The sequence below is a fragment of the Hypanus sabinus genome, chromosome 26 (assembly GCF_030144855.1).
Source record: "Hypanus sabinus isolate sHypSab1 chromosome 26, sHypSab1.hap1, whole genome shotgun sequence".
Lineage (NCBI taxonomy): Eukaryota > Metazoa > Chordata > Chondrichthyes > Myliobatiformes > Dasyatidae > Hypanus > Hypanus sabinus.
The window spans coordinates 15,071,635-15,092,190 of NC_082731.1; the positions used below are offsets into that span (position 1 = coordinate 15,071,635).

At 43.1% G+C, this 20,556-nt stretch overlaps 2 protein-coding genes and 1 long non-coding RNA gene across 3 annotated transcripts in view; 2 read left to right on the forward strand and 1 right to left on the reverse strand.

Moving 5' to 3' along the window:
* LOC132381585 (zinc finger protein 420-like) overlaps nt 1-20,556 on the forward strand; it is a 96,531-nt gene that overhangs the window by 27,500 nt on the left and 48,475 nt on the right. Inside the window, exon 7 of the mRNA XM_059951079.1 lies at nt 947-1,030. Within this exon, the coding sequence (XP_059807062.1) occupies nt 947-1,030 (84 nt within the window). The remainder of the gene's footprint in view (nt 1-946; nt 1,031-20,556) is intronic.
* Nucleotides 1-20,556, forward strand: part of LOC132381670 (uncharacterized) — a 33,045-nt gene that overhangs the window by 2,314 nt on the left and 10,175 nt on the right. The gene's annotated exons all lie outside the window — the stretch shown is intronic.
* The window catches only part of LOC132381593 (gastrula zinc finger protein XlCGF26.1-like), a 44,602-nt gene continuing 36,583 nt past the window's right edge, over nt 12,538-20,556 (reverse strand). The window contains exon 3 of the mRNA XM_059951090.1: nt 12,538-14,447. Within this exon, the coding sequence (XP_059807073.1) occupies nt 13,527-14,447 (921 nt within the window). The 3' untranslated portion in view covers nt 12,538-13,526. The remainder of the gene's footprint in view (nt 14,448-20,556) is intronic.

Genomic DNA, 20,556 nt, shown 5'->3' on the forward strand with positions numbered 1-20,556 from the left:
TTGGTCACGGCTAGAATCATCTCATGTCTCAGCAAGGACCTGGACCCACTGCAATTTACCTATCACCACAGTAGGTTTACAGTGGATACAATCTCATTGGCTCTTCACTCAGTCTTGGACAATACAAATAGCTATGACAGGATGCTGTTTATTGACTACAGCTCGGTGTTTAATACAATCGTTCCTGCAGTTCTGATCAAAAAGCTCCAGAACCTGGGCCTCTGTACCTCCTTCTGCAACTGGATCCGTGACTTCCTAACCGGAATACCACAATCTGTGTGGATTGGAAATAACACCTCCACTGAATGTGGGCTTCAGAAAGGGTAAGATGAGGGAGGACAGTTTCAAGTTCCTGGGTGTCAATATCTCTGAGGATCTAACCTGGCTCCAACATAACAATGCAGCTACAAAAGACAGCACGTATTTCATTAGGAGTTTGATTAATAGGACTGCATGTTACAATCTTTACAATTACAAAGTTCCTGCACTGCACCTGATTTAAGTGGAAATAGTTCTTAAAGATGACCACTAGATGATGTTACTACCATGACGACACATCTTCGACATTACTGGGCGTTTCAGCCTTTTATCACAAGACACCCTCAGCCGAGGCAGGCCCACCACAGGCTGATCAGACCTGGTGTGTGTCACATGGTTAGTCTCTAGATGGTCACTTGCAGCTCAGACAGCATCCCTTCTTTTCAGCCACCGCCAGTGACTGCTCATTTCAGTGGCATTAGCAAGTGCTTTGATTGCCTTCCTATGGGCCTGCCCTCTGATTTCTACTTCCCTCAGCAGCCTTACGGTGGAACTGGCTACAAAGCCCCTGCACCCCACCTCAACCAGGCGGACTATTACATGCTAGCCTCGTTCCTCTGCTTCAGCTGAAAAGCTGGCATATCGCAGCCTTTAGCGTTTGTAAGCCTCATCCACAGCATCTTTGCAGGAGACCGTCAGCTCAATGATAAAGACGCGCCAACAGGAGCTGGACCAAAGGACCAGGTTGATCGTTGCAATTTCAGATGGGAAGGTAAGTTTCTGGCCTAAATCAATACGCATTTCCCAGTCCCTGGATGCACTCAGTGGCATGAGTTGTGAAGCAAGGAGTTAGCCCCCGGTTTCTCTCCTTCCCGGATGAAGGATGGTAGTCCTGGGACCGTTGTCTGGGCATTGAGAATTGGTGTGTTACCTAAAACACTTGAAAATTTCTACACGTGTCCCTGGAAGAGCATTTTAACTGGGTGCAACACTGCCTGGTATGGAGGGGCTACTGCGCAGGATTGAAGCAAGCTGCAGAGTGCTGTCAGCTTATACAGCTATATCATGGGCACTAGCATCCATAGTGTTCAGGACATCTTAAAGGAATGGAGCTAGTGTCCATCATTAAGGATCCCCATCGCCCAGGACATGCCCCTCTTCTCACTGCTACCATCAGAAAGGAGGTGCAGAAGCCTGAAGACACACACTCAACGATTCAGGAACAGCCTCTTCCCCTCTGACATCAGGGAGGAGGTACAGGAGCCTGAAGACACACCCTCAATGATTCAGGAACAGCTTCTTCCCCTCTGTCATCAGGGAGGAGGTACAGGAGCCTGAAGACACACACTCAATGATTCAGGAACAGCTTCTTCCCCTCTGCCATCAGGGAGGAGGTACAGGAGCCTGAAGGCACACACTCAACGATTCCGGAACAGCTTCTTCCCCTCCGCCATCAGGGAGGAGGTACAGGAGCCTGAAGGCACACACTCAGTGATTCAGGAACAGCCTCTTCCCCTCTGCCATCAGGGAGGAGGTACAGGAGCCTGAAGGCACACACTCAATGATTCAGGACCAGCCTCTTCCCCTCTGCCATCAGGGAGGAGGTACAGGAGCCTGAAGGCACACACACAGTAATTCAGGAACAGCCTCTTCCCCTCTGCCATCAGGGAGGGGGTACAGAAGCCTGAAGACACACACTCAGCGATTCAGGAACAGCTTCTTCACCTCCGCCATCAGGGAGGAGGTACAGGAGCCTGAAGACACACCCTCAATGATTCAGGAACAGCTGCTTCTCTCTGCCATCCGATTTCTGAATGGACATGAAACCCATGAACACAACCTCACTATATTTTTTAAAATTTTTGTGTTAATTATTTAATTTAACTATTTAATACTTGGAGTAATTGTGTTTTCTTTATTATTATAGCAGTTATAATAATTACATTATTATAATTTTGCTGCAAAGTGAACAAATTTCATGGCATGCCACAGATACTAAACCTGATTCTGAGAATGATGTTTTGGAGTAGAAAGATTTATCTCAAGAACAGATGCAGTGGAGACAGAGAAACTGAGAAAGGGAGGGTATCCTTGCAAGAGACAGTGGGGGGAGGAGGAGTCTTGGTAGCTGTAGGAGTCAGTAGGTTTACAGTGATCTCAATGGATAGCGTATCTCTTGATATGGAAACAGATCCAGAAAGGGGGGGCAAGATGTCAAAAAGAGTCAAGTGAACATAGAACAGTACGGTACTGGGCAGGCCTTTTGGTCTCTCATGTGCTGATCTAACTAAAAGTATCTTAAACTCCACCAAACTGCCAACTTCCACTGGTACCCTTGGTAACCCATTCAAGCACCTCTACAAAGGTGCCCATCATGTCACCTTTAAACTTCCCCATCTAACCTTTAAACACATTATCTAGTGTTTGACATTTCTACCCTGGGTAAAGGATTCTCACTGTCTGCCTTATCCATGCCTCTCAATTTTAAGATCCTCTGTCTCACATGCCCTCAGACATTATAAGGAGACAACTCAAGTTTGTTCAACTTTTCATGAACCCTCAAATCCAGGCAGCATCCTGGTGAGCTACTACTGTACCCTTTCCAGAATCTCTACGTTTCCTGTAATTGGGCAATGAGAACTGCGCATAATACTCCCAAAGTTTTATATAGCTGCAACATGACTTCCTTACTTCTATACTCAATCCTCTACCCATGAAGGTAAGATCCCTTGTACCTTATTTCGGAGTAACTGGCTTCTATACTTACTCTGTCATCTACAGGCAAACTTGTGATTCACCTTGGATCCCATGCATCTTAATCTTCCTAATCAACCTACAATGAATGGACATTATTAAATGCCTTACTTGAATCCATGTAGATAATGTCTACTGCCTTACACTCATCAAACACCTCTGTCACATTAAAAAAAAACTCAATTAAGTTTGTAAGGCATGACATGGCAAGTTAAATCTGTAAACTGCATTAATGAAGGAGAGTTCTCAAATATTTTACATTCATGTCACTTAAGCATTCAGCAATTACAATGTCCAAAAAGAGAAAGTCTAACTATTAGTTTCTGACATTCAATAGCATTACCATTAGTGAATTACCTGGCAGTTATCATTGACAGGAAACTGATGAAGTAGCCGGGTACACAATCGGTCTAGAAAAGCAGGTCAGAGACTAAGAATCCTGGCATTTGGAGCAGATACAAAGAAAGGCAATAGATCAATGGAAAACTACAGAGAAACTGAGCTTGACAAACAACCAGTGTGTAAAAGATAACAAATTGTGCAAACATGAAAAATAATAATAAATAATATTGAGAACATGAGTTGTAGAGTTCTTGAAAGTGAGTCTTCAGGATGTGGAATCAGATCAGAGTTGAGGTGAGTGAAATCATCCATGCTGATGCAGGAACCTGATGCTTGTAGTGTATTAACTATTTCTGAGCCTTGTGGTGTGGGACTAGTGCTGCTGCTCCTACTGACCGATGGGGGTAGCAAGAAGAAATCATAGCCTAGATGGTGGTGGTGCTTGATGATGAATGCTGCTTTCTCATGGCAGCGTTCCCTGCAGATGTGCTTAGTGGTGGAGAGAGCTTATCCTGTGATAGAATAGCTGTAGTTGTATTTACTTTTTTTTTGGAGGTTTTTCTATTGGTGGGCATTGGTGTTTCCATACTAGTTGTGATGCACCCAGCAAGATACCTTCCAATTGCCCCAGAGAGTGCAGCTTGATACCAGGCAAGATACAGAACCTACTTGATAAGTGTCCTATCCACAACCTTCACTCAGTCCTCCTCAAAAGTGGAGTATAGGAGCCTTGGGTCCAACTCCACCAGGTCCAGGAACAGTTATTACTTTTCAACCATCAGGTTCCCGAATCAGTGTCGAACTTCACTCACTTCAACACTGAATTTTCCACAACCTACAGACTCACTCTCAAGGTCTCTACACCTCATGTTTTCAGTATGCCTGTATGTATTTATTTGCTTGCTTATTTATTTAAATTTTAATTTGCACACTTTGTCCTCTGCACACCAGTTATTTGCCAGTCTTAGTAATACATAGGTTTTAATAATTTCTATTGTATTTCTTTATTTTCCTGTAAATGTTTTCAGGAAAATGTATCTCAAGGTAGTACATGGTCCAGGAAGCATCTAAGGGAAACCCAGCAAGGCTCCTTTGTCAGCCTCTTTCAAATCCATGATGTCTACCAGCTACAGCGACAAAGCCAGAAAAATCGTAGGACTACATGGATGTCTACAAACAAGCCGCATACCATTGTGACTTGGAAATACATAGCCGTTCCTTCATTGTCACCTGGTCAATCCTGGAGAGGGAGAGGGAGAGAGAGATATCTCTCTCTCACACACATACACATTGTGGATACCCACACCTTAAGAACTACAACAACTCAAGAAGGCAGCTCTGCCCCATTTTCTCAAGGGCAATTAAATGTTGGCTCAGCCTACAAAGCCCAGACACATTGAATGAATATTAAAACAAAAATATAAATGAATTTGAAGTTCCAGAATGATAGAGGAATTAAAAGTCCTCATCACAAAGGGCAAAGCACAAGATTATTTTTGTCAAATTCCCAGTGAGTTAAAGTGTATGCATGCTCCAGATGCGTTCTGCCCAGGGACTAATGGGTGAAAATGAAGTGGGGGCACAGTAAAGGCATGATGGGGGAGGTGGCTCAACAGTCTGGGGGTATACACCATTCCCTATTATACAGAGAAGGGGATTGGGGAAGGCTAGGCAAGAGGGTTGCAGTAACGGGAACATCTGCCAGGCCTGTGCAATTAAATCAGTAATTTTAGTAACTACCATGAGGTATATCAGTGCTAAGGAAAAGGTAAGACCTGTAAGCATATACTGCAAATTCTGTCCTGCTTGTGGTGGTTAAGATCTTTCTTGCACACGCTGGAATAAAATGCCTGCAGGTGGGCTTTGACTCACTTTGTGATCTCCTGTCTTAAGACAAAACAGCTCAGTGTTCCTGTCTTTACAGGCACAGTCTGAAAATTGTGTCTAGTTCTGGACACCACTTTGTCTGAATGACATTGAACACTGGAGATGAATGATGTCAGCAATTTGGAGAGGCAGAAGTTGTCAGGCAACATAGTTGGGTTCAAACCCGATCTCCATTTCTGTAAAAACGCAAAATTGCTGGCAGAACTCAGCAGACCAGACAGCATCTGTGGGAGGAGGTAGTGACGACGTTTCGGGCCAAAACCCTTCATCAGGAGTGAAGTAACATGGGATGGTCGAGGGGGGATAAGAAGGGGGGGGGAGGGATGAAGTAGAGAGCTGGGAAATGATAGGCTGGAGCGAAATGAGCTAAGGGGAAGGTGGAGAATTATGGGAAATAAAAGAGAAAGAAAGGTAGGGCTGGGGGGAGATTGTAGTGAGGGGGAAAAAAAGAGAGAGAAAGAGAACCAGACTAAAATTATAGATAGGGATGGGGTAAGGGGGGGCAGGGAGGTCAGTGAGTTGATCACTTCCCAGCTCTGTACTTCATTCCTCCCCCCACTTCTTATTCCCCCCTCGACCATCCCATGTTACTTCACTCCTGATGAAGGGTTTCGGCCCGAAACGTCGTCACTACCTCCTCCCACAGATGCTGTCTGGCCTGCTGAGTTCTGCCAGCATTTTGTGTTTTTATTTATTTCCAGCATCTGCAGATTCACTCGTGTTCCATTTCTGTGTGGTTTTCTCTGTGACCATATGGGTTTATTCTGGGTGCTTGGATTCCTCCCATATCCCAAAGGTGTGCAGGTTTATACAATAATTGGCCCCTGTAAATTGCTCCTGATGTGCAAGTGAATGATACAATCCAGGGAAATGATGGGAATTTATTGAGTGAAATAACATGAGTGTGGGAATAGGGTTCTGGGTGCTTGCTTGTTGGAGGGGACTTGCTGGATCATATGCTGTATGATTCTGTTGTTCTCTTCAGCAGAGAACGTTAAAGTGAGATATCATTGTGGCTTTCAAACAAACAAGGGTTTTATTCACAGTATAATTAATTTCTGTTGAACATTGTTTGCACTGGCAGGGGTGTAAGTAATCAGTCACAAATTTTAAAAATACTGAACTAAAAAGGCCAGGGGATAAAAACAAATAAAAATGTTTCATACCCAGCGAACTGCTGTGTGTGTCCTGGGATGTCCTGCCTAAATGAGTAGTAGAAGCAGGTTCAACAGGAACCTCCAAAGAAATTTAGATCAAATTGTTAAAAAGGAATCACTTACCAGATCAAGTATTAGAGGCAAACACCACAGGCACACTCTCAGGTAAGAAGTTCAGCCACTTAAGGATGAAATGATGAGAAATACTTTGATGACACAGTATCAGCTGAAATAAATGTACTCAGAATCAGAATTAATATCGCTGGTAAATTTGTTAACTGTGGGCATCAGTGCAATGTAATCCATGATAATTGAAAAAAAGAATTACAGTATATACAATGTCTATAAAAAGAATTCACCCCCTTTCAACTCAATATTTAGTAGATGCATCCTTTGGCAGAAATTATTGCTTTGAGTCTGTGTGGATAGGTCTCTTATTAACTTTGCACTTCTGGACACTGCAATTTCTGTACCCCCTCCCCCCCACTTCTTTACAAAATTGGTCAATCTCTGTCAGATTGCATGGGGATCATGACTGAACAGCTCTTTTTAACTCCAGCCACAAATTCTTAATTGGATTGAGGTCTGGAATCCGACTTGGCCACTCCAGGACATTAACTTTGTTGTTTTTCAGCTGTTCCTGCCTATTTTTGGTTTAATGCTTGTGGTCGTTTTCTTGTTAGAAAACAAATCTTCTCCCAAGTTACAGTTTGCTTGCAGACTGCATCAGGTTTTCCTCAGTGTAAAGAGGGTTTCTTCTTTTTGTTAACTAGCAGGAATGCTAATTTACTGATAACGAGAATGGGGATTAATGTTCTTTCTTCTGAGTCTGTAAGCTTTTGTTGACGGGCTTTTGGGCAGATCGGCACGAGGGGGTCGAGAGAGAGGACGCAATGCTCTAAGCTGGGCGAGGATCGGACCCCAAAGGGGGGTCCGAGGCCGGGAGATTCTCCGGGGGGGGGGGGGATGAAGCTAGATGTGCTTGGTTGACCACTCGGAGGGTCCTGAGCTGTTTGGAGAGTCGAGGAGTTCGGAGGGTCCTGAGCTGCGAGTCGAGGAGTTCGGAGGGGATCGAGTGGTGGCCAGAAGACTTCAGTAATTGAGCTCCAACGGTTGTGCACGAAGTGGTTTGGACTTTGATAAGTTTAGCGCCTTTTCTTTAATTTTCTCTTCATATATACTGTATCGTTATTAATCACTTAGTTATAGTAACCTTTATAAATTGTACTCATTTAATCGCATATGGTGTACTGTCTGTTTTTGGGCGAGGCGGGGACATCACACAGCATCCACACCAGCAGATTACCCAGTTTGGCGGGGCCGATGGCTGCTCCCCCTAGACGAGAACGAGCTGAGCGAGCCTGAGGCGACTCAGGGGGTTACACTGCCTATTTTTGGTTTAATGCTTGTGGTCGTTTTCTTGTTAGAAAACAAATCTTCTCCCAAGTTACAGTTTGCTTGCAGACTGCATCAGGTTTTCCTCCAGGATTTCCCTGTATTTTGCTGCTTTTGTTTGACCCTCCACCTTCTCAAGCTTTCAGAGCCTGCTACAATGAAGCATCCCCACAGCACAACGCAGCCACCACCATGCTTCCCAGTAGAGATGGTGTGTTTTTGATTATGTGCGGTGTTTGGTTTATGCCAAACATAACACTTATTCTGATGGCCAAGAAGTTCAATTTTGGTTTCATCAGACCATAGAATCTTCTTCCAGCTGACTTCAGAGTCTTCCACGTGCCTTCTGGCAAACTAGCCGAGATGTCATGTGAGTTTTTTTTTCAACAGTAGCTTTCTCTTTGCTACTCTGTCATAAAGCTGCAACTGGTGAAGCACCCGGGCAACAGATGTATGCACAGTCTCCAGCATCTCAGCCACTGAAGCTGGTAACTCCTCCAGAGTTGTCATAGGTCTCTTGGTGGCCTCCCTCACTAGTCTCCTTCTTGCATTGATCGTGTGGATGGTCAGAGACTTTTTCCCAGGGCTGAAATGGTTGCCACAAGAGGACACAGTTTAAAGTGCTGGGGATAGGTACAGAGGAGATGTCAGGAGTAAATTTCTTACTCAGTGGTGAGTGCGTGGAATGGGCTGCCGGCAACGGTGGTGGAGGTGGATACGATAGGGTCTTTTAAGAGGCTTTTAGATGGGTATGTGGAGGTATAGATAAGCCTAATAATTTTTAAGGTAGGGACATGTCCGGCACAACTTTGTGGGCCAAAGGGCCTGTATTGTGCTGTAGGTTTTCTATGTTTGCGCGGTCATTCAGTTTTTGAGGACAGCCTGGTCTAGGCAGATTTATAGGTGTTTCCATTTCTTGTACTCTGAGATATTCAGCAACTTGGAAATTTTCTTGTATCTGTCTCCTAACTTGCGCTTTACATTAACCTTTTCAGGGAATTGTTTGGAGTGTTCTTTTGCCTTTATGTGTAGCTTTTGCCAGGATACTGACTCACCAGCAGATGAACTCTCAAATGCAGTTGTACTTTTACTACAATCAATTGGAACACATTGACTGCACACAGTGATCTCCATTTAATTAATCATGTGACTTCAAAAACCAATTGGCTGCACCAGTGATGATTTGGCATGTCAGCATAAAGGGGGGGGGGGGTGTTTTATATTTAGCCTTCGATATCCATGCTTATGTTCTCTGATCATTCAACCATCACAGGTAGCTTTCTTCGCTGAGGCATTGCTGAGTATTTCTGGCTTCTACGCTGCTCGTGAAAGCAACACCTCCTGCTCTTTAATAATATGCCTATTTCGGGAAAGTGATAGCAGTTCCAGCCTATCCTTCCATTCAGTGGCTTTATAATTGACTTGTGACCCAGCTCCAAATAACAACCTTTGCCCCATATCCCTTGGTTAGCAAATTCACCCAACATCAATTCCCACCTGAAAAATATTTCCAGACTCTTACCACTTTGGAATCTTTCAGAAAATGTTCCTAAACATTCCGATTCTCTGATGCTCACTCTTGCACTAGCATCGTTTTATCTACACACCCTACCAGTTACTTTCATTATAAAGTCCTCAATTAAATTATCCTATATATATCAAATACGCAGGAAACAGAGAGGGTGTTAAAGTTCAAGGTGATTTATTCAGCATTTGTCAAGAACATTAAACTCCAATCATAGGCTGTAAACATTATCAGAATGAACCCAGACCAGGACAATGTCCATGGTCAAATCCTGGAGAATTCAGCTCCCACAGTCACTTGTCGACTCATTGGTGAATCTGCAGACTGGATGACCTACTGACCCCTTCCCACACTTTGTCAAGACAATGGCATGACCCTCGTCTGAAGTTGGTGATTCCACAGACTGGATTGTTTGGTGAACCCCTTCCCACACACAGGAGAGATGAATAATTATTCTGTAGTGTGAACTCTAGGGGCGTATAGCCCGATGGGAGTTCGGGGAGCTGGGTTAAGCACAATAGGCAGCGATTCAAACAGAGAGAGGAGAAATGGGCTGAAAATTCTATATCTGAATGCACAAAGTGTCAGAAATAAGGTGGATGAGCTTGAAGCCCAGGTCCGAATGGGTAACTATGATGTTATTGGGATAACGGAGACAGGGCTGCAGGGAGATCAGACCTGGGGAATGAATATACAAGGGTATATGTGCTATCGTAGGGACAGAAATGTGGGCAGAGGGGGTGGGTGGCCCTGTTGGTGAGGAATGAGATTCAGTCCTTTGCAAGGGGGGACATAGGGTCAGGAGAAGTAGAGTCTGTGTGGATAGAACTGAGGAACAGTAAGGGCAAAAGGATCCAAATGGATGTTGTCTACAGGCCACCAAACAGTAGCATGGCTATTGGGTGCAAGTTGAATAGGGAGTTAACATTGGCATGTGGCAAAGGTAATGTCGCAGTAGTTATGGGGGATTTCAACATGCAGGTGAACTGGGAGAATCAGGTTGGTGCTGGACCACAGGATAGGGAGTTTGTAGAGTGCCTACGGGATGCATTCTTGGAACAGCTTGTAGAGAGCCGACCAGGGACAAGACTATTTTGGATTTAGTGTTATGTAATGAACAGGATTTGATAAGCGATCTTGCAGTAAAGGAGCCATTAGGAGGTAGTGATCATAATATGATGTTTTTATCTGCAATTTGAGAAGGATAAGGGCAGATCGGAGGGGTCAGTGTTGCAGTTGAACAGGGGAAACTATGAAGCCATGAGGGAGGAGCTGGCCAAAGTTGACTGGATGGATAGCCTAGCAGAAAAGACAGTGGAACAGCAATGGCAGGTATTCTTGGGAATAATGCACAAGGTGCAAAATCAGTTCATCCCCCAGAGAAGGAAGGATTCAAAGGGGGGAAAGGGGCCACAGTGGTTGACAAAGGAAGTCAGAGATTGCAGAGCATTACAAAAAAGGAAGTATGACAGAGCTAAGGTGAGTGGGAGGACAGATGATTGGGAAGTTTTTAAGGAACAACAGAACTTAACTAAAAAGACAATACGGGGAGAAAAAATGAGGTACGAACACAAGCTAGCCAGGAACATAAAGGAGGATAGCAAAAGCTTTTTTTGGGTATGTGAAGAGAAAGAAGATAGTTAAGAACAATGTTGGGCCCTTGAAGAATGAATTGGGTGAAATTGTTATGGGAAACAGAGAAATGGCAGAAGAATTTAATGAGTACTTTAGATCTGTTTTCACTAAGGAAGACACAAGCAATCTCCCAGAGGTATGGATGGGCCAAGGACATAGGGTAACAGAGGAAATGAAACAGATTGACATTAGGAAGGAAACGGTGATGAGAAGACTGATGGGACTGAAGGCTGACAAATCCCCAGGTCCAGATGGTCTGCATCCTAGGGTACTAAAGGAGGTGGCCCTGGAAATTGCAGATACATTGGTAATCATTTTCCAATGTTCCTTAGATTCAGGATCAGTTCCTGAGGATTGGAGAATGGCTAATGTTATCCCACTTTTTAAGAAAGGAGGGATGGAGAAAACAGAGAACTATCGACCTTTCAGACTGACATCGGTGGTGGGAAAGATGCTAGAGTCCATTATTAAGGATGAAATAGTGGCATATCTAGATAGCCGTGACAGGATTGGGCCGAGCCAGCATGGATTTACCAAGGGTAAATCATGCTTGACTAATCTGTTGGAGTTTTTCAAGGATGTAACCAGGAAGTTAGACAAGGGAGATCCAGTGGATGTAGTGTACCTCGATTTTCAGAAGGCATTTGATAAGGTCCCACATTGGAGATTGTTGGGTAAAATCAAAGCTCAGGGCATCGGGGGGAAGACATTGACATGGATAGAAAACTGGTTAGTAGATAGAAAGCAAAGGGTAGCGGTGAATGGGTGTTACTTGGAATGGCAGGTGGTGACTAGTGGGGTGTCACAGGGCTCAGTATTGGGACCACAGCTGTTTATAATTTACATCAACGATTTGGATGAAGGCACTGAGAATAACATCAGCAAGTTTGCTGATGATACTAAGCTGGGTGGCAGTGTGACATGTGATGAGGATGTTAGGAGAATTCAAGGTGACTTGGATCGGCTGGGTGAGTGGGCAGATACTTGGCAGATGACGTTTAATGTGAATAAGTGTGAGGTTATCCACTTTGGGAGTAAGAACAGGAAGGCAGATTATTATATGAATGGTGTAGAGTTAGATAAGAGAGAAATACAAAGAGATCTAGGAGTCCTTGTTCATCAGTCACTGAAGGTGAATGAGCAAGTGCAGCAGGCAGTGAAGAAAGCTAATGGAATGTTGGCCTTTATTACAAAGGGAATTGTGTACAAGAGCAAGGAAATCCTCTTGCATTTGTACAGAGCCCTGGTGAGACCACACCTGGAGTATTGTGTACAGTTTTGGTCTCCAGGGTTAAGGAAGGACATCCTGGCTGTAGAGGAAGTGCAGCGTAGATTCACGAGGTTAATTCCTGGGATGTCTGGACTGTCTTACGCAGTGAGGTTAGAGAGACTGGGCTTGTACATGCTGGAATTAAGGAGATTGAGAGGGGATCTGATTGAAACATATAAGATTATTAAGGGATTGGACAAGATAGAGGCAGGAAATATGTTCCAGATGCTGGGAGAGTCCAGTACCAGAGGGCATGGTTTGAGAATAAGGGGTAGGTCATTTAGGACAGAGTTAAAGAAAAACTTCTTCTCCCAGACAGTTGTGGGGGTCTGGAATGCACTGCCTCGGAAGGTAGTGGAGGCCAATTCTCCGGATGCTTTCAAGAAGGAGCTAGATAGGTATCTTATGGATAGGGGAATCAAGGGATATGGGGACAAGGCAGGAACCGGGTATTGATAGTAGTTGATCAGCCATGATCTCAAAATGGCGGTGCAGGCTCGAAGGGCCGAACGGTCTACTTCTGCACCTATTGTCTATAACTTGCTGATGATCCATTAATCTGCCAGACTGTGTGAAACCCTTTCCGCACTCAGAGCATGCAAATGGCTTTTCTCCTGTGTGGACTCGCTTGTATCAGCAGGTTGCCTGACCGAATGAATTCCCTCCCACACTAGGAACACGTGAACGGCTTCTCCCCAGTGTGAACTCGCTGATGATTCTGCAGACCGTCTGTGTGGGTGTGAGGAATTGAGGATATAAAGAAACCATTTCAATCCTAAGTAACCTCTGGCTAAAAGAATAATTGGGCTGAACAGGAATTTTTGAACTTAAGTGAACTTTGTCTTCAGCAGTTAAAAAATTAACCGGCTTATACTGGTTTCCTTTTAATTGGCAGAGGGACATTGAGAATTTGATAAACAATATATTGTACCCTTGTTTGAGAAAGGACTCACCGATAAGGACAGGAATGAATATCCATCTGTAATTAAGTCAGGGACTAGCAAGGGGAATAATTGATAAGGACTGGACAGCAAATCCATCTGTAATTAAACCTTGATTTAATGGACTCTCTTATCTGCAACTAAGGTTTGCACCAACAGACTTGGTGGGCGTACCAGTTCAAATGACATCTTGCAACAATAATATCTGGGACTTACTATGTATAAATATACGGTTGAATTAGTCCACTTGTCAGATGGTTGGCAGCACTGACATGCCTTCCCTTTGACAACTGGGTCTCAAACTCCTGCAGGACAGTGCGCAATAAACTGTGGTGCCGATAAGAAGCTGGTTTCCCCGAGTTTTATTTAGATTCGAGTTTAGCAGGTGAATCCTTTCCCAGACTCAGAACAGGTGAACGGCTTCTCTCCCCAGTGTGGACTCGCTGATGGTTCTGCAGACCGGATTGTTGGGTAAACCGCTTCCCACATTCCGAGCATTTGAACGGCTTTTCCCCAGTGTGAATACGTTGATGATTCTGCAGACTAGCTGAGTGGGTGAATCCCTTCCCACACTCAGAGCAGGTGAACGGCCTCTCCGCAGTGTGAATGCGTTGGTGTATCAGCAGGTTTTCTGACCGAATGAATGCCTTGCCACACTCAGAGCATGTGAACGGCTTCTCCCCAGTGTGAACTTGCTGATGATTCTGCAGGCTAGTTGCGAAGGTGAATCCCTTCCCACACTCAGAGCAGGTGAACGGCTTCTCCCCAGTGTGAAGCCGCTGGTGTGTTTTCAGGTTGGATAACTGGGTGAATCGTTTCCCACATTCCGAGCATTTGAATGGTTTCTCCCCCGTGTGAACTCGCTGATGATTCTGCAAACTGGTTGGGTGGGTGAATCCCTTCCCACACTCAGGGCAGGCGAACGGTTTCTCCCCAGTGTGAACACTCTGATGTCTTCTTAGGTTGAATGAATGAGTGAATCCCTTCCCACACACAGAACAAGTGAATGGCCTCTCGCCAGTGTGAACTCGCCGGTGTATCAGCAGATCAGATGACTGAACGAATCCCTTCCCACACTCTGAGCAGGTGAACGGCTTCTCCCCTGTGTGAACTCGCTGGTGTGTTTTTAGGTGGATTGACTGTGTGAATCCTTTCCCACACACAGAGCAAGTGAAGGGCCTCTCACCAGTGTGACTTCGGTAGTGAGTTTCCAAGTGGGAAGGACAAATGAATCTCTTCCCACAGTCCTCACACTTCCACGGTTTCTCCCCAGAGTGACTGATCTGGTCACTTGTCAGTGTGGATGCTTGACTGAAGTCCTGCTCACACTCAGAATGCGTTGGCCATTTCTCCCCACGGTCGGTGGAACTTTCTGCTTCCACGTACAAAGTCTGCGGATGTTCAGAACCCGGCGGATTGAGTGACTCTTGCAGGCTGCAATCTGTTGTTTGGTTTGAGCTTCCGGTCGGTGAATCCTCCATTACTGACCACCTGTGAAATTAATTTAAATGTGAGAGAGAAAGGCAAGTTCTGAAATTTAGACAGCTGTGTCCAACATCAGAGTGAAGTGATGCTGAAATTGGCAGACCATTATAATACACGTACCACCAAACTCAAGGTGTTATAAGACTAAAAGATAATTTATTTATTTAGGTAGACAGGCCCTTTGGCCCAAAAATCACAGGACAATTTACAATGACCAATTTACAGTGGCCAAGTGGTTAAGGTGTTGGACTAGCGATCTGAAGGTCACTGGTTCGAGCCTCAGCTGAGGCAGCGTGTTGTGTCCTTGAGCAAGGCACTTAACCACACATTGCTCCAGTCCGGCTGAAAATGGGTACCGGCAAACTGCTGGGGGTTAACCTCACAATAGACTGGCATCCTATACGGGGGGGGGGGGGGGGGGAGAGTCTCGTACTCTCTGTTGCTCAACCAGCATAAACACTGACCTGATGACCCTATAAGGCTTGGGACAGACTTTAAACAATCTACTAACAAGAATGCCACTGGAAACAGAGAGGAAACCCATGTGTTTACATGGAGAAACACTCAAAACTACTTACAGGTGACGTTGGAATTGAACTGTGAACTCTGATGGCCCGAGCTGTAATAGCATTGTGCTAACTGTGATGCTACCATGCCACTCACTCTCTGGTGTCTTAAGTTGTACTCCTGACCTCACAGGACTTTGATATGACCTTACACGTTATTGTTTACCTGCACTGCTCTTCTGTTGCAGTTGTTAAACATTTTGTACTGCATTATTGTTGTGTTACCTTGTTCTACCTCAATGCACTGTGTAATGAATTGATCTGCAGGAACAGTATGGAAGTCAAGATGTTGTTACATCTACTGATGTAGAAGCTGTCCTGGAGACTGGTGGTGTGTGCTTTCTGGCTTTTGTATCTGCCCAAAGGAAGAGGGGACAAAAGGGAATGCCCGGGGTGGGGGGGGGGGCTTTGATTCTGCTGGCTGCTTTACCAAGGCAGTGAGAAGTGTAGACAGAGTCCGTGGAGGGGAGGCTGGTTTCTGTGATGTGCTGAGCTGTGTTCACACTCTCTGCAGTGTCACTGCTATACCAAGCTGTGATGCACGTGGACGGGATGCTTTCTTTGGTGCGTCTATCGACACTGGTGTGCATCACAGGGACATGCCGAAGGTCTACCCTCCTAAGGAAGTATTGAGGAAACATGTTCTTCCTGTAGAAGTATTGCAATGAAGCTTCACTAGACCATTACCTGGGACAGTAGGTTTGACGTATGAGGAGAGATATCGACAATTAAGCCTATTTTCAGAATTCAGTATTTCAGAATAAGGTGGAAACTTGACTTCAGAATTGACCTTGTCATGATTTCCCACTTTATTGCGTACCTACACTGCATTCTCTCTGTAGCTGTTCCATGTTATCCTGCATTGTTACTGATTTCCCTTGCTCTGCCTCGATGCACGGTGCAGTGAGTTGCTCTGTGTGAACCGTATGCAAGGATCAGCTTCATTCACCATCCACACTTGCATGACCTGAAACACAAACTCTATTCCTTCCTCCACAGATGCTGACTGACTAATAATTATTTCTAGTGTTTGCTATTTCTGGCTAGGTTGCTGTCCAGTGTCCAGAACAGACAGGAACCTCGTGGTCTGCTATTTTTTCTGGACAGACTCAGCACTTCTGTCCATCACATCCATTTCAAGACCGTGGACTGAGAGAATCTCACAACAGGGATGGAAGTGTGGAAGTGCAATCAAATATCAGAGACTTGTGGGGAAACACCTCACAGGCCTTTTGGCCCAAGGAATCCTTGCCAACCAGCAGCCACCATGTACTTTGCACCTACAATGTGCAATCACGAGGGAGGCCCACCACAATCTTTACTTTAATAGAAGGTAAAGTCTGTCTTGTTACCTAACACTCAAACTTCTACAGATGCAGTGTTGGAAGTACTGCGACTGGTTACGTCACCGTCTGTGATGGCCATCTGAATGTAAGGAACCGCAGAGACCAGTGGACTCACCCAATAGATCATGGGCACCCCCCATGATTGTGTCTACATGGTGCAGCACAGCAACACAGCAGTTAGCACAATGCTAAGCAGCATTGTCTGAAAGATCGGGTTTTGAATCCCACCACTATCCATCAGGTGTTTAAAATATTCTTCCCCATGACCACGTGGATTTCCTGATTTATTAAACCCTGGTGGCTGCGGTTATAACTAAGAATCAAAAATCTCCTTATTTTAGATTATATAGAGAAACACGCCAAGGTTGTCCTCTCAGTCCTCTATTATTTAATTTGGTTTTAGTACTACTTGCTATTGCTTTTAGGGATTCTAATTCTGTGCAGGGTATTAAGAGAGGGGATAAATTACATAAGGTTTTGTTATATGTGGATTACATTTCAGACCCTAGGAAATCTATCCCTTTTATGTTAACTATACTTACAGAATTTAGTATTTTTTCTGGATATAACCTTAACTTACATAAAAGTGAATTATTTCCTATTAATAACTATTCTGATTATTATGATCAAATACCTTTTAATATTGCTAAAAACTATTTCACTTATCTTCGTATTAAAATTACTAAAAATTTTAAATACCTATATAAGTATAATTTTTCCCCTCTAATTGAGTATACTCATTAAGCGCTTTCTAAATGGTCGCCTATGTCGATGTCACTGATTGGTCGAATAAATGCTTTAAAAATGGCTATTTTACAGAAATTTTTATATACATTTCAAGCAGTTCCTTCTTTTGTTCCTAAAATATTTTTTGATAAAATAGATTCTTTGATTTTGTCTTACATTAGGAATATTAAAAGCTCTAGAGTGAATAAACTTTTATCGCAAGAATCAAAAAAAGATGGAGGACTGGTGCTACCAAACTTTAGATTTTATTATTGGGCAAATAATATTCGTTATATCACTTTTTGGATTCATGGTATAGATAACCAGGGCTGCCCTTCATGGTTACACTTGGAGGAGAATTCGGTAACGGCGTTTTCTTTAGATTCTTTATTAGGAGCTCCCCTTCCTTTTTCCCTAGAATAGGTAGACAAGCTCTCAATCCGATTGCTAAACATACTTTAAAAATCTGCTTTCAGTTTTGTAGATTTTTTGAATGAAATAATTTTTACTTTCTAGTAATATCTATTCTAATTTTTTTTAAACCATCAACTCTGGCTAAAGCATTTTTAACATGGAAAACTAAGGGAATAAAAACTGTTTTAGATTTGTTTTCAGAGGATTGTTTAATGTCTTTTTTGCAGTTAATGGATAAATATGATATATCTAGTACACTTTTTTAAGATATTTACAAATTAGGAATTTTTACGCGATTTTTTACTGAATTATCCCTTGGCTTATCCATTAAATTTAGTTTATGCTATTTTTCAGCTTAAACCATTTCAAAAACGATTAATAGCTATTATTTATAAACAGTTAATGAATGCTCGCATGTCGCCCAATGATAAGGTTAAACGTGCTTGGGAAATAGAAATTCAACATTCACTTTCAGATGATCAATGGAGTAAGATTAATAATTCATCTATCTGTGCACGTCATTTCTTAATTCAGTTTAAGATAGTACATAGGGCCCACATGTCAAAGGATAAATTAGCGCGTATTTTTTCTAATATAAGCCCTATTTGTGACAGGTGCAATGCAGAGGTGGCTACTCTTAACTCATATGTTTTGGTCCTGTGTAAACTTGAATAATTTTTGGAGGGATGTGTTTATCAAAAGTTACAGGTGTGGATTTACAACCCAACTCACTCACGGCAATGTTTGGGATTATTCCAGAGGAAGCAGGTGGAGTTTCTGCTTCCGCTCAACATGTGATGGCCTTTTCAACTTTACCGGCTAGGACAGCCATCTTGTTATACTGGAAAGATTCTAATCCACCTACTGTTTTTAACTGGCTCTCCTCTATTACATCCTGTTTAACTTTGGAGAAAATTAGAAGTCGGACCTTTGATACATCTTTTAATTTTGTGCAAGTCTGGCGACCCTTTATTCAGTATTTTCATAGGAAAAGTTTTTCCTTATCCGCGAAGGTTCAGAGGTGACTGGAAGGATGTTTTCTTTCTTCTTCTAATTTTATCCTGAATTGGACTGCCCAATCTTTCTTTTGTTTTAGTTAGTTTAGTGGGGGTTTTTTTCTTCTTATATAATAAAATTTCCAATCTTTTTATCATGATTTGTCAAGAGAAGTTGTGGTGTCTTGCTTATATATACAACAGCATAATACTATACTCAATTGACTTTGACAATATATACCTTTTTTGCTGTTTATATGTCTTTTGTATTATGTGTTTAAACTTCCCTGATTTGTAATTTTTTCTTTATTGGAAAATCAATTAAAAAAAAAGATTGAAAATGAAAATGGATTTCCTGCAGGTGCTCTGGTTTCCTCCCATATTACAAAGCTTACAGAGGTATGAGAGAGATGTTGGCCAAAGTAAATAGAAAGGAGCTGCTGGCAGGGATGTCAGCACAGCAACAATGGCATGTGTTCCTGAGAAAAAATGAGGAATACTCAAAGTAAAATAGTATAACCAAGGCTGACAAGGGAAGTCAAAGCCATTGTAAAAGCAAAAGAAAGGGCATACAACAAAGCAAAAATTAGTGGGAAGGCAGAGGATTGGGAAGTTTTTAAAAACATACAGAGCAACTAAAATAATCATTAGAAGGGAAAAGATAAAATATGAAGCAAGTTAGCAAATAATATCAAAGTGGATAGTAATAGCTTTTTCAAGTATGTTAGAAATAAATGAAAAATAAGAGTGGCTATAGGACCACTAGAAAATGAGGCAAGAGAAAGAAAAAACGGGGGAGAAGGAGATGGCTGATTGAGTATTTTGTGTCAGTCTTCACTGTGGAAGACACTAGCCATATGCCTGATGTTGTAGTGTTTGAAGGAAGAGAAGTGGCTGCAGTTACTGTGTGTTCAAAAAGCTTAAAGACCTAAAGGTACATGTCACCCAGAGCCATCAGATGAACTGCACCCTAGGGTTCTGAAAGAGGGAGTGATACAGATTGTGGTGGCATTAGAAATCATTGGACTCCAGCATGGTGCCAGAGGACTGTTACTCCACTCTTTAAGAAAGGAGGAAGGCAGCAGAAAGGAAATTATAGACCAGTTAGCCTGTCCTCAGTGGTTGGGAAGATGTTGTCGTCAATTGTTAGGGATGAGGTGATGGAGTATTTGGTGACACAGGACAAGATAGTACAAAGTCAGCATGGTTTCCTTCAGGGAAAATCCTGCCTGATGAACTTGCTGGAATTCTTTGAGAAGATTACAAGTAGGATAGATAAAGGCGATGCAGTAGATGTTGTGCAAACCCCATTTCCAGAAAAGTTGAGATATTTTCCAAAATGCAATAAAAACAAATGTGATATGTTAATTCACATGAACCTTTATTTAACTGACAAAAGTACAAAGAAAAGATTTTCAATAGTTTTTACTGACCAACTTAATTGTATTTGGTAAATATACACAAACTTAGAATTTGATGGCTGCAACACACTCAACAAAAGTTGGGACAGAGGCATGTTTACCATTGTGTTACATCATCTTTCCTTTTAATAACACTTTTTAATCGTTTTGGAACTGAGGATTCTAATTGTAGTAGATTTGCAATTGGAAATTTTGTCCATTCTTGCTTGATATAAGACTTCAGCTGCTCAACAGTCTGTGGTCTCCGTTGTCTGATTCTCCTCTTCATGATGCACCATACATTTTCAATAGGAGATAGATCTGGACTGGCAGCAGGCCAGTCAAGCACACGCACTCTGTGTCTACAAGGCCACGCTGTTGTAGCCCGTGCAGAATGTGGTCTGGCATTGTCCTGCTGAAATAAGCATGGACGTCCCGGGAAGAGACGTCGCCTTGATGG